This window comes from Puma concolor, chromosome E2 (genome assembly GCF_028749965.1).
Source record: "Puma concolor isolate L17-30 chromosome E2, mPumCon1.1.hap2, whole genome shotgun sequence".
Classification (NCBI taxonomy): Eukaryota; Metazoa; Chordata; class Mammalia; order Carnivora; family Felidae; genus Puma; species Puma concolor.
This window is the reverse complement of record NC_141681.1, coordinates 6,324,791-6,338,224: the sequence shown is the minus strand read 5'-3', so window position 1 is coordinate 6,338,224 and position 13,434 is coordinate 6,324,791. Positions and strand designations below refer to the sequence as shown.

Genomic DNA, 13,434 nt, shown 5'->3' with positions numbered 1-13,434 from the left:
AAAATACCGTTTTGGAGCTGGCTTAAGAGAGGATGAGATCTGAGATTGTTCACTGCCTGCTGAGATAATTATTTGTGGCAGGAAGCTTCTCTTTTTTTTTATTTATGGCTGCTTCGAATACAGTTGTGTTAAGCTTTCTTCAGTCCTGATATTTCTCTCTGGTCTCTGGTGATGTATCTGTGATGCCATGGTGCAGAAGCCCCTCTGTCCTTGTCCCTTCCATGTTTAGCATAGAGTGGGGCAGGTGAGCTGCTGACTCACGCAAACACCCCCAGATCTCAGGGTCTCCACAATGCATGTGGGGTTTCCTTGTTGGGTACCTCTCTCCTAAGTCCTTGTCTTCTAAGCAGGGACTGATTTCTGGGCTCTTTCTATTGGATGACTCCACCATCTTGGAAGTCCTTCCTTTCTGTTTTCATAGATGGGGAAGAGAGGGCATTTCAGGGGCCAGGCCAAGAAGTGGGGGAAATCCTTTTACTCCCTTTATGTTGACCAGAGTTTAGTCACATGGCTGAAATCACTACACCAGAGCCAGGAGCACACAGTTATGGATACCATTATGACAAGTAGCTAAAGCCTTGTAACAAGGAGCGTTCTTTGCTTAAAAAGCCTCTTTCCAAAGTCCAAAGTAGGGGTTGCAAATTCAAATGTCAGGGACAGGGCAGGGGCAGCGGGGCAGATATGTGTGTAACGGAGTCAAGCAAGCAGAAGAAGTAATATGGGGGATGGTGCAGACAAGGACAGCCAAGAGAGGTGCGCTCTTTATAATATGATAATTTAACTTTTATGACAGACTGCTATGGCTAAACTAACCAAATCTGCTGGCCACATCCATCCCATATGCTGCCAGTTGGCAACCTGCAGTCTGGGACAGAAAAAAAATTTTTTTTTTTTTTTTTCTGGAAGCAAATTCCAAAGTTGGCTATGTTCTTGAATCACTACCTGTCAGGATAAACATAAACCCTTTCTTTTTTCAAAAAGAAAGCTCTAAACAGCAGCAAAGAAATGGACGCTAAAAAAAGGAAGCAGGTATGAAGAGTGTGATGTAAGGCTTTGCTATTGGTGTGTTCGTCTAGGGCAGGGGCTCTTACACAGAGGACAGAGCTCTGGGCTACCGTTTTAAAGAATGCTTGGTGTTCTGCAAAAGCAGCACAACTCAGCTCGCAACAGGCACGGATGTTTGTCATTGTGCACCTGACCCCAAGATGCAACTCCCCTCCCATCTCTACCTGACTCAGGCCCCTGCTGTTTCCCTTGAAATATTTCTGAGCACAGTCTGTACACTGAACAGTTTTACAGTAACAACTAAAGGAATATTTTGATGACATCTGTGAATGTCTACCCTGGGCAATAGAATACCAGTGAAACATGTATATTGGTTTAAACGTAATATATGGAAACAGTGATAATGATAGAAAACATTTCTTGAGCAACTACTGTGTGCCTGGAACTACATAAGCCTCCTTACAACAAGTAATTCACTTCCTCCTGATAATAACTTTAAGATACTATTATTGTTCCCATTTCCGTCTGAGGAAACTGAGACCCGGAAGGTTGCTTGCCCAAGGTTACAGCTGGTAAATGGCAGCAGATAAACTGGGAATTCATACAGAACCAGTGTGGCTGTGTCCTGTGCCTGTAGTTTGTCTGAACATGAATCTGCTTTCATAAGCAGACTGATTGTAATTTTCAAATGATAGAAATCCTTTGGTGATCACAAAAGTCGATCACTGCTGAGCTTTCAAAGGTGTATTGGTTGCCTGTTGTTCATGAAGTGCAAGGTAATGCATAAATGAACAAAAGAACCATATAGGAAGACCATAATTCCCAAGGCATTAAAGATAAGTTCAGAATGTTGTTCATAGCATATATTCTGGAAACGTTAAAGAGGATTTGGGGGAAAGTGTATCTAGGTCGTATATATTTATTTATTTATTTATTTATTTATTTATTTATTTATTTTTTCAATGTTTATTTATTTTTGGGACAGAGAGAGACAGAGCATGAACGGGCGAGGGGCAGAGAGAGAGGGAGATACAGAATCGGAAACAGGCTCCAGGCTCTGAGCCATCAGCCCAGAGCCCGACGCGGGGCTCGAACTCCCGGACCGCGAGATCGTGACCTGGCTGAAGTTGTACGCTTAACCGACTGCGCCACCCAGGCGCCCCTATTTTTTTATTTTTTTAAATGTTTATTTATTTTTGAGAGAGAGAGAGAGGGTGGGGGTGGGCAGCAGAGAGAGGGAGACACAGAATCTGAAGCAGGCTCCGGGCTCTGAGCTGTCAGCACAGAGCCCGACGTGGGGCTCGAACTCACAAGCAGTGAGATCGTGACCTGAGCCAAAGTCAGACACTCAACTGACTGAGCCATCCAGGCACCCCTCTAGGTCATATATTTATAAGAGTGACATCTGATAATGTTGAAGAATAGGCTTGCTTGGTTCTGGACTAATGTCCAAATACTTTTAAACCAAAGAGGGATGCTTCTTCACATTCTTCCACCAAACTCAGTATGATTGAGATTGAAGGGTGGGTGTCTGTGACAAAGTCATGCACAGATATGCTTAAATTCTGCTAAAAAGTCAAGGGGCAATGGCAATAAGTTGAAACTACCACTACTGCCCAGGTGGAAGTCAGTGTTGGGGAAGAGCCCCCAAATTAGTCTGGATTGTTTTTTAAATGAAGTTTTGTCATTGCAGAGATGTGTTACATGAAACCCAGACAGACACAAAGGAATTCATGTGAAAGCACAGAGCGTGTGGCTTAAAAGGACAAGTCTATATTCCCCTCCACTTATCTAGCTAATTCTGACCCATCTTTGAGATCAAAGCAGAGAGATGTCTCTTCTGTGGATTTGCTTTCTCTAATCCCCCTAGATGAAATCAGACTCCCTGTCCCTGGCTTTGACATGCTCCCAGAGAGACCTGTAATTTCCCTTCAATTTAAATTCTAGTTAATTAATTAAATTATGATTTGCTAATGCCTGGCACCTTTTCTGCTCCACATTAACAGCTAACATTTGCTGACCACTATCCTGTGCAACACTATTCTAGTTGCTTTAGATGCACCATCCATTGAGTCCGTATAGCTCCTCTCAGTTCACATCTCATTTCCCCATATTTCTGTTACTGTCAGTCAGTAAAGGAAAGAGCCAAGATTTGAACCAAGGAAAAGACTCGGGAGTTTTTGCTTTTAATTACTGCATTATTATGCTTCTATACAGGCTCCAGAACAGCACCTAACAGAGTGCTTGCTGAATCCCCAGGAGAATAATAAATTTGGGGGACTAAGTGAATGAACTGAATGCAGGGAGGAGGGGCTCTCTCTTACTTCCTAAGTCACACCTTGCCCAGGAGACTGCTGCCTGTTTTTCCATTAAAAGCATTTAACCTGAATTTTAGTGGGTGGAGGCACCTAAGAATTTATAAAACCAAGCTGAACCTCTGGGAGTCTTTCGACTCCTCCCACCCACCCTGAGGGTTAGCCGTTGGGAAAGGTTTATTTTTCCTTCCTGACTCCAGAAGAATCCTGAATAGAGCCCACCAAGAAATCAGGAAGGAGAAGGAGCTACAGAGAGACAAGAACAGGGGCTCAGCTCTTCCATCCTCTCAATCAGTTCTGGATTCTTATCCTCAGGATCCAGAGAGAAATGGTATCTCCTTAGTTCCTACGAGGTGACTGGTTTACCGGTCTGGGGTTGAGGGCAGAATTAGCTGATTAGAAGGTTAAGGTATAATTGTAGGCGCAGGATGCCTGGAGGCCACCTTTGACCATTTGCTACTTAACTGAATTAGCTGTTGGCCAGTTAAAGATTTTCTGCTTGCAAAATCGCCAGCAAATTATTCTGAGTCCTGAATCTGCATTCTGTGTGTGTGCCCCTTGGGGTGTTAGCATTATGACTGCCTCGGAAGCAATCTAACCAGAGCCTGCTCTGCAGGCAGGGGGAAGTTTCACAAGCAGAATTGCTCAGGTACAGAGCTATAATAATACCCTAACCCCTTTGATTTTAGAGAGATGATGTCGGTCAGGGTGATGATTCCCCCATTTCAATTTCTCTGATGTTCCTCAGTCTGACCACACCGTGAACCTCCAAAGATTGATTCTTTGTCTTATTCCTTGGGGTTCAGTGCATTTCAGTGGGCTGTTATTTACAGAGAAGCCCGGGTTCCACAGCTTCCAACCTTGTGTACAACCCTTTGAGTTTGCTGGTGGGGACGATAATGAGTTTTCTTCAGCAGCTGTGTACAGTGGTTAAGAGTTTGTATCCTAATATCAAAGTTTGGTTTCCCAAGAAGCAGACACTAAGTCAAGGATTGGAGTGCAAGTAGCTTTCTTTGGAGTGTGGTGTCGGAGAAACACCAACAGGAGTTGAGGAAATGAGCCAGGGAAGAAAAGGCAGTGAATGGAAGAGGAGTTATCAAGCTAGATGCCACTGTGGACAACTGGAGTTGAATTCCAAGTGGAAATGGGGAGACAGAACACTTGCCTCCCAGGTATGGCTCCAGAGGGGGAGAGAGCTGAGGTATTTGTGCACCAGTTCCCACCTGGTATGGTGGAGGGCTGCTACTGAGAATCTTCGAACGCTCTCTGCTGGCACCATGCTGTTAAAGCAGCCTTCCATGGGATTCAGAGAAGTAGCTCAGCCAAATGTAAAGTCCTGCCCTAGGGTGTGGAAAGCCTGTGGGGTCTGGGAGGAGCTCTGACCGTGATCCATCTCAGAGGACACCTAAGCCTGGATTTGGATCCTGGCTCTACCTGTCCCAACTCTACAATCTTGGATCTTGGGCCAACGTGTGAGAACATCAGGCCCTTTGTAAAATGTAAGAATTTAATTTCCTATAAGAAATTAAATATGGGGTACCTGGATGGCTCGGTTAGTTGGGCGACCAACTCTTGATTTCAACTTGGTTCATGAGTTCGAGCCCCGTATCGGGCTCTGAGTGGACAGCGCAGAGCCTGCTTGGGATTTTCTCTTCTTCTCTCTGTGTCCCTCCCCTGCTCTCTCTCTCTCTTTCAAAGTAAATAAACATTTAAAATACTAAATACATCATAGGGCTGCTGTGGGGATTAAAGGAGATGATGCATAGCAAACGTAGACATGCTTGCCATGTACTAAAGGCTGAAAAACGTTAGCAATTGTATGTTAAGTTTTATGGAGCATCTTCTCTGTGCCAGTATATATGGTAGGTCCTTGGTATCAAAGTTGGGGAAAAAGAGGTAATTCCTATCTTCACAGGGATTGTAGTCTTTGCCTACTAAACCTGCGACTCTTCCTTGTCTTACTGAATTACCCCTTGCCCAGGAGTGTGTCACCTACTATTATATTCCAAAACATATAGCCTAAATTTTTGACTCTGGGATGAAGAACCCCAAGGATTTGCAAAGACAAAGCTGAGCTTTTGGAAGCAATTGTGAATTTTAGGTTTTCTAGTAGCCAAACTTACACAAGTACAAAGAAAGTGGTAAAATTGACTTTAACAACATATCTGTTTAGTCCGGTCTGTAAAATATTATTATTTGAACAGTAATCTATATACAAATTATTAATTATTTTACATTATTTTTTTAATTTTTTTGTAGTCAGTCTTCAAAATCCTACATGTATTTTACACTGACATTTTCAGCCCAGCTACATTTCACATGCTTAGTAGCTGTGAGTGTCTTAAGGCCACCACATTGGATTGCAAAGGTCTAGTGGGCCCTGAATTCCTTTGGGAAGTAATTTCCAATGGAATAGTTGTGCTTTCCTCCTCATTATAGATGGCACTGCTCCTTTGCATCTGTGACAGTGAAGTTGGTTTTAGCTCAGGCATCATATGAAATTGACTGTTTTTGTAACGAAATTTCACACATAGAAACCATGGTGAGAGTCTTAGCAGGTGTAAAAATCTGACAAAGTTATTTCTTTAACGGCAACTTAATGGAAACTGCAGCAGCTGTTCCCATTTGCGTGTTTTCCAAATCTCATCGCCAAAACGAATTGTTGGCAGCCACGGGAGAAATATCAACTTACCTCTTCATTTGGGAAATAAAATTAAAACCTCAGCTCATTTCTAAAAGTCACAGATTTGGTAAAAGTTAGCAGGGCAAACACATAAGCCGCAGTTAAAATATTGATGGCTTCGGTTTTTTTCTCAGGTGCTGCTGCTAACATCTGCAGAAGATTTGGACTGCACGCCTGGATTTCAGCAGAAATTGTTCCATATCGATCAGCCGGCTCAGTTCATTGAGGACCAGGCGATTCTAAACCGTAAGCAATGTCACTTGATGATTCTTTTGGCCCATTTTCATGTTTGAACTCACCAATGTCTGAGAATGTGTCTTAGGATGTGGTATTCCCTAAGCTAAGTGTTTTCTGATTGTTTTCTGTCTCTGCTTGACCCAGGGTGGAAGCTCTTGACCTAGGGCCTTGTTAGCTGAGAGGTGAACAGAGTAGTTGTGTATCGCTTTGTAGTATTTTGTCATTGGTGAGCATTTCCCCACTACTCCCAGAAAAGGGGACCACCAGTCTCTAACGTAAGGAAACGAAATCCATTTCACTTGGGCAGATCCCTGAGCACAAAACCATTGTCTTCCCATGGATTGATGTTTGATCGGGATTTCTTGTGCGTAGTGTTAGGTCAAAATGATGGTGAGAGCAGGTTGGCTTCTGGGAATTTTTAGTCCTAGGAATTCAAAACTCCTATTCTGAAGGCTAATTGAGGCTCTTGAGAAAGATTCACAGAGGTAGGGAGGCAAACCATAAGAGACTTTTAAATACAGAGACCAAATTGAGGGAGGATGGGGGCTTGGGGGAGAGGGGATAATGGGTGATGGGTGTTGAGGAGGGCACTTGTTGGGATGAGCACTGGATGTTGTATGTAAGCGATGAACCATGGGAATCTACCCCAAAACTCAAGTGCACACTCCACACACTGTATATTAGCCAATTTGACAATAAATCATGTTTAAAAAATTAATAAAATAAAATCATTTAAAAAAAAAAAAAAAAGAAAGAAAGATTCAGAAAATCTACTGGCTATTTTGTGGAGTAAACTCAAATCCCCCCAAATTCCAATGAAAATATTCTCCTGTCAGATCTGTGGTTATCATCTCTTCCTATTTTTAATGCCAACATCACATTGTTTTATCTTCAGGAGAGTAGGGCGTACATTGCTAAATGTGTGGTGAGCATAGTTTTAGCACAATAGAATTTAAAATTGATGGTAGGCAAATAACCATTTAATTGTAGACTCTTGAGCACCATTTTTTAACATCCGGGAATGAAGGATATGAAAACAGTGATTTAATTTGATCAGATGCTCCAAGGTCCCTTTAGGGAAGATTATTGTGCATTTGCCCGTACGGTCTCAGGTTCGCCTTCCACACTGACCATACTCCTTCATTCCTGTGCTCTGTGGCTGGTATGTTTAAAGGAAAGTAAGACAAAACAAAACAAAACAAAACAAAACAAAACAAAACAAAACAAAACAAAACAAAAACAAAACAAAACCAGCCTGCGTGATTGGATTATTCTGTGAGGCTGGAACACATTTTAAGAGTTGAAAGGAACACGGTAATGAAGACGCAATGCTGAGCAGCAAGGCAGCTACCCAAGGTGAAGTCCGTGAGCATCTTGATGCAATTACACCAATGAAATCATGTCAGTAATTAGAGTCTGCAATGACAAGGTGCGGGATCGGCACAGGAAGTGAATTCCAATATGTGATTTCATGTTAATTTGATCCCTGAGTGTGACTTTTGAGTCAGACCATCAGGAACCCTCATTTGTCTTTTGAGTCTTCTATTTATCAGAATCAATGTGTTTCAAAGGGAACTTTGTTTAAGAGAACCATTTTTCTGGCTCTTCTCTTATCTGTCTCATCTTCTCTCTTCTCTTTCTCTCTCTCTTTCTCTCTCTCTCCCTTTTCTTTCTTTTCTTTTTTCTTTTTTGCAAGTGGTTATCCCAAATGGCACGTATATTAACATGGGTGGGAATGTGAAACCACCCTGAGTATGGAAATTAATAGAGTTGGTATGCAAAGCAGGCCCATAAATGTGATTGCTTCTGTAATCCTCGCGACACCAAACAGCTTTTAATTCACCGCTGAGAAGCTGGAAACAATCATACTTTGGGGGATCTTTTTAATTTAAACCAGACCATACTGTACATTCCAATATCACAGTTTTGTGTGTATCTGTGTTTTTTTTTTAATCCCCTAAGTAATTATGTGGGTTATGGTTGTTGGTTCTGTGTAAGCTAGTAAATGCTAAATGGAACCAGCTTGATTATCAATGATAGCACATTTAGGAAAAGTCAGTAATATAGGAATTGAGGATATTTAAAATTTTATATATGAATTTGTGTGTAAATTGTTGGATCAGCAAAATCTGACTAGCTCCCCTCTCGGTGAAACTGTAGGTTCATATGTCTTCGTAGGGTTAAAAAAAAAATACGAAGAGTAGATCTGGTTTGGTACTTCTGAGTTCACCTCAAAGCAATATACATAGACTGTTATGAGTTAGGCCCTGAGAATAAGGTTAATTGTACCTAAACGAAGAAGAAAGTTTCCATAGACTTGAGAATGCCTACTGAATATTGTTTGGGAAAAATCTGGATTTCTAGAAGAAGTAGCAAAGTATTGCTCTGTTCTAGAGGAAAGGAAAAGTCCAGAGTATTGAAGAAGTTTCCCCCTAGCCAATGAACATTCCCCCTACTCTCTCCCTCCCTCTCCCTCTCCCCTCTCTCATTCTGTTTCTTTCATGGGTTTCCCTATGGTTTCTATCTCTTGAAAATGTGATTAACCAAGAAACTGGTGAGTGGTGGGTACTCTCAGAACGAAGGCCATATTGACACAAGGCTAACATCTGGGTGAAAATGGAAAAGAATCAAACAGAACCAGAAAGCTAAAAAATACTTGAAGTTGTATACTAAGATCCAGGAAATGGTTAGGATCATTTTAGTGACACACAGACACAGACACACACACACACACACACACACACACACAGACACACAGACACACAGACACACACAGGCACACACAAAATTGATGTTTTAGGTAATAAAATTTTAGGTTAAAAGACACCGGGCTAGTAACATCTCTTGAACTCCACTTATGGCATTTGTATTTTCCATTTTTCCTGTTTCTTTACAATACTTAAGAGCTTTGGTTTCCAATCATTATAAAGTTTGGTCTTGTAGAAGGTGTAAACACAGCATAATCAATCAGTTGATGTCTACACTTTTCACCATTCTGTAAAGTTGTCTGAAAGTCTTGTGTCCTTGCCTGACAGACGTATTACATCTGCTCATACCCCATACTTACATTCAACCAATTCTGTGTTCAGCTTTTAGCAGGCTATAGACAATGTTTATTCTGTCCACGGCTTCTTGCTCTCTTTGTTCAGACAGTAATATTTCCTTTTATCCTTTTTCATCTTTTTCTTCAATTCTCAATGACTTATCTTTTTCTCCTTTAACTGTTACTAATGGTCACCTCCATTCCTTTTATTTCCCTAATATTTTATTCACTGTTCACTCCAATACATCTTTCCTTCAGTTGTTCTAAAGCCTTTTATTTTCTTCACATCCAAATAACTCTTTATTCTACTCTCCTTTCCACTAACTAGACTTGCTTTCGTCTTTAAAAGGCCATTTTTCAACAAGCTTCTAGGATCAAAACATGGTGTCCCACTATTTCTTCTAATGTAACCAGGGGAGCTCTTTCATTGTATCTTTCACGGTGTGATGCAAAGCCCCTAACTCATGGTAACTTGGACAAAAGTTTCCTGCCTTCATCCCAGTCTTGAAAGATGAGCTGGGAATATGTGGCTATTTCCTTTTTTTTTTTTTTTTTTCTGAGAAGTACAAGAAGAAGGGAGAGGACAGTTTAGAAGGCAGAAACTCAGGAGATATCTATTCAAGGCCTTTGTATTCAGGGAGGAATCTTTAAGCGGTTTGTGGTAAGGGTTCCCTCAAGGCCTCCAACACCCTGAATTCTCTTAATGGGTTTGTGTTGTTGCTTGCTTATCTGTAACATGAAAATCATGTGATTCTGGTACTCACCATCTTGAGTCCGTGATCTCTGAATAGGGATGCTGCTTATACACTCCCAGTCGACACCCAGGCTTCAGAAGAGTAAGTGGCCTGGAAAACTGAGCAGCTACCAGCTGAGGTGGAAAAGGACCAAGTGATAAGCCCCTGACTATTTTGTGTTCTGCAAAATTACAGAACAGACTATTCTGCCCTGGCCGCATCAGCTCAGACACATCTTCCTAGCATTATGTAGAGATCTCTGATCATCAAGGTAGCTAGGGGAACCATACTCATGACCCTCCAGCTTCAATTATGGGTTGTCTCCAGCTTCCAGTGTCCAGAAAGGACACCCCATTGGCCATCCAGGCGCTATCAGGCCAACACTTTCCTGCCTCTTCTTGTTCATTCTTCCTCGATCACTTATTGTGGACCACGGACACACAGAAAGACACAGACACACAGACACAGTTACACACAGATAAATTACTGCATCTGAGTTACAAGCCATACAATTACACTTTAAAAAAAATTTTTTTTTTCAACGTTTATTTATTTTTGGGACAGAGAGAGACAGAGCATGAACGGGGGAGGGGCAGAGAGAGAGGGAGACACAGAATCGGAAACAGGCTCCAGGCTCTGAGCCATCAGCCCAGAGACTGACACGGGGCTCGAACTCACGGACCGCGAGATCGTGACCTGGCTGAAGTCGGACGCTTAACCGACTGCGCCACCCAGGCGCCCCCATACAATTACACTTTTAATCATCAACCTGCACTAGTTAGAATAGGCCTGGTATCAAACAACTCCAGTGAGCTAACACAATGAAAGTTTATTTCTCATTCAGGTCATGAGGATACAGGTTGGGCTACTTCTTGGGTAGCTCTACTCCAAGTGTCTGCCCTCCACACAGGAACTTGAGGACTCAGGCTGCTTCCAAGTTGGTCCTACCATTCTGAGTCTTCCAGTCATTCTTATGTCACTTGGCTGGGGACAAGAGAAAGTATGGAAGAAACACAGGTTTAGCCACTTTAACTCAAAAGTGACCCGCAATTTCTGTTCATACTCTATTTGCCAGTCATGTTAAGGCTGGGCTGGCCATGAGCAAGTCATTTGAACCCTCTGAGTTTTTGATGATCTTATCTAAGAAGGATAGTAGCGGTTCTTACTTTTAGAATTGGTGATTATCGATGAAGAAATGTGTAGAATGCATTGAAAATGAAATGAATAAATTAAAGCTGCAATTATTATTACTGTCACTATTGCTATTGTTACTGCTATGGTTGTTATTATTACTGTTATTCATGGACCTTAGATGGGTTCAATTTCCCTATAGTGACTATCTAGTCCAGGCTTTATAGACGACAAATCATGGGTATTAAAAATATGAAGAAGTGAGTGATTTTTTAAGATTTGAACTCTATGAACCAATAGAACTTTTTTTAAATCTTGGGTTGATTAAAACATATTTTTAAACATTTTTATAAACCTGGATATGAAAAAAGAGAAAAAAAAGAAAGCAGATAGATGAGATAGAGGGAGAATACTACCATTTACTTTAGTAAGAATGTTCTTTTGAAAGGTCATTTGGAAAAACATAAAAATAAAATAAAAGATCATTTGGCATCAAAAAACAAACAAAACAGGAATAAGGACTAATTACAGCAGAGAAGGCAGTTCTTTAATATGAATAAATCTTCCTTTGTAAGAGAATGTGCCAAAGGTCCTTACTTACCTCATTTTGTTGGGAGATCACATATCAAAAGCCTTAGGTTGATGTTCTTTTTTTACTATTGATTTTTATGATATTGTTCTGAAGTTTCAATATGTTCATTTTTCTACAAAGGCACGGATGAGTCTTAAGTGATTTCCTTATGACAGGCTGTATGCCCACACTGACAGCAAGAAAAGAGAGAGAGAGAGAGAGAGAGAGAGAGAGAGAGCATTTCTGGAAAATGTAAGAAAATATGCATACCTTAGGAACAGATGTTGGGATTTGTAAAAGCGTCATGGGTGTTGACCAGTGTGTGTGGAGTTCCCCCTTGAACCTCATAACAGGTCTTATGGGACAAAATACTCTCATGTGCCCATTTTAGAGGTAAGGGTACTAAGGCTGGGGTAGGCAAAGCAATTTACCCAAGATCATATTACTCATATTTGTCAGTGTCAAGATTTGAACCCAGGATTTCAGCCCCATGGTTCTTATCCATAGTTCTCTGGTCTAGTCTCTTGTAGTTTTTGTTGATGTTAAGGGTGGCACATCAAAGAAATTTGCCCCTTAATTTCCCTATCTACATTCATCAGCCTGGTTGAGACAGAGAATTTCTACTGTGTTGTATTTTTTCTGTTCATAACCAAGTTTCATTTTTCCTCTGTATTACTAAAAAAAATACAAAAAAGTACCTCTTTTTCCTTGTTTATAATGGATCCAGTTAGTACCAGATTGTCCATGACCTGCACTCCTGGCTTTCCACCCTCCCTATGAGTTTCTTTTACCAGGACACTGGTTGGTCATGCCACCTTGACACTGACCTTGGTTAGTAGCCGGGTCATCCATGGAGTGCATGGTCTTGCATTAATCATATTTGTACTTAACATACATGAGTCATGGCTTTTGAGGGTGTTTTTAATTGACTATAAATCAAACAGGGAACTTGAAAAATGAAGGCAATTAATGAAAAAGCAATGTGAGAGGTGTTTTGCATCCTAACGTAGGAAATACATCGCCAGTGAATTAAATGTCAAAACAAAGGCCCTTTTGACCCTGCTGAAAAGATTTCATTTGGATGGTAATAAATGGATGAACTTTCCAACCTGGCAGGTGGAGAAAATGCCTGCTTCCTGAGTTCAAGCTCACTTGGGCTTTTATGTGTCCATATTCTCTGTCTTTTATGTGTCTATATTCTTGTGAACTTCCCAAGCTCTTTTATTTTTGTTTTTAGTTTTTGTGATTAAAATAAAAACAATGATAATTTATTTTCCATTTTCTGATTGTATTTTGCACTACTGACTCATATTTTCCCTCAAGTTGGGAGATTAATTAAATGATTAATGAAATACTTGACCATCCCCTGTACAGCATTTTGGATAGATCTGAATATGGTTAGAGTTTCAAGTGGTATATTTATTTAAGCTTTTGGGATATGCCAACAAATATTACTCTGAGGCCACTCAATTCACTCCACATTATGAAGGTGACTATACTTTGGGTCAGAATGTGGACTCCTATTTACATTAATGAGAGTTGTTCCTATATTTAAATAGAGTCATATAGGGATGTAGTATTTGTATGGGTTTGCTTTTCCACCCCATCAACATATTTGTGACAATCTCATAGTCATTCAATTAATATTATTAAAGTCTTCATAAATATATTAACTACCTCATTTTACAAATGTAAGGTGATATAGTAAATACAGA

General features: G+C 40.8%; 1 protein-coding gene across 1 annotated transcript in view; it reads left to right on the top strand.

Annotated features, from left to right (window-relative positions):
• Positions 1 to 13,434, top strand: part of CDH13 (cadherin 13) — a 1,039,261-nt gene that overhangs the window by 218,306 nt on the left and 807,521 nt on the right. Inside the window, exon 2 of the mRNA XM_086688815.1 lies at positions 6,138 to 6,249. Coding sequence (XP_086544941.1) covers positions 6,138 to 6,249 — 112 coding nt within the window. The remainder of the gene's footprint in view (positions 1 to 6,137; positions 6,250 to 13,434) is intronic.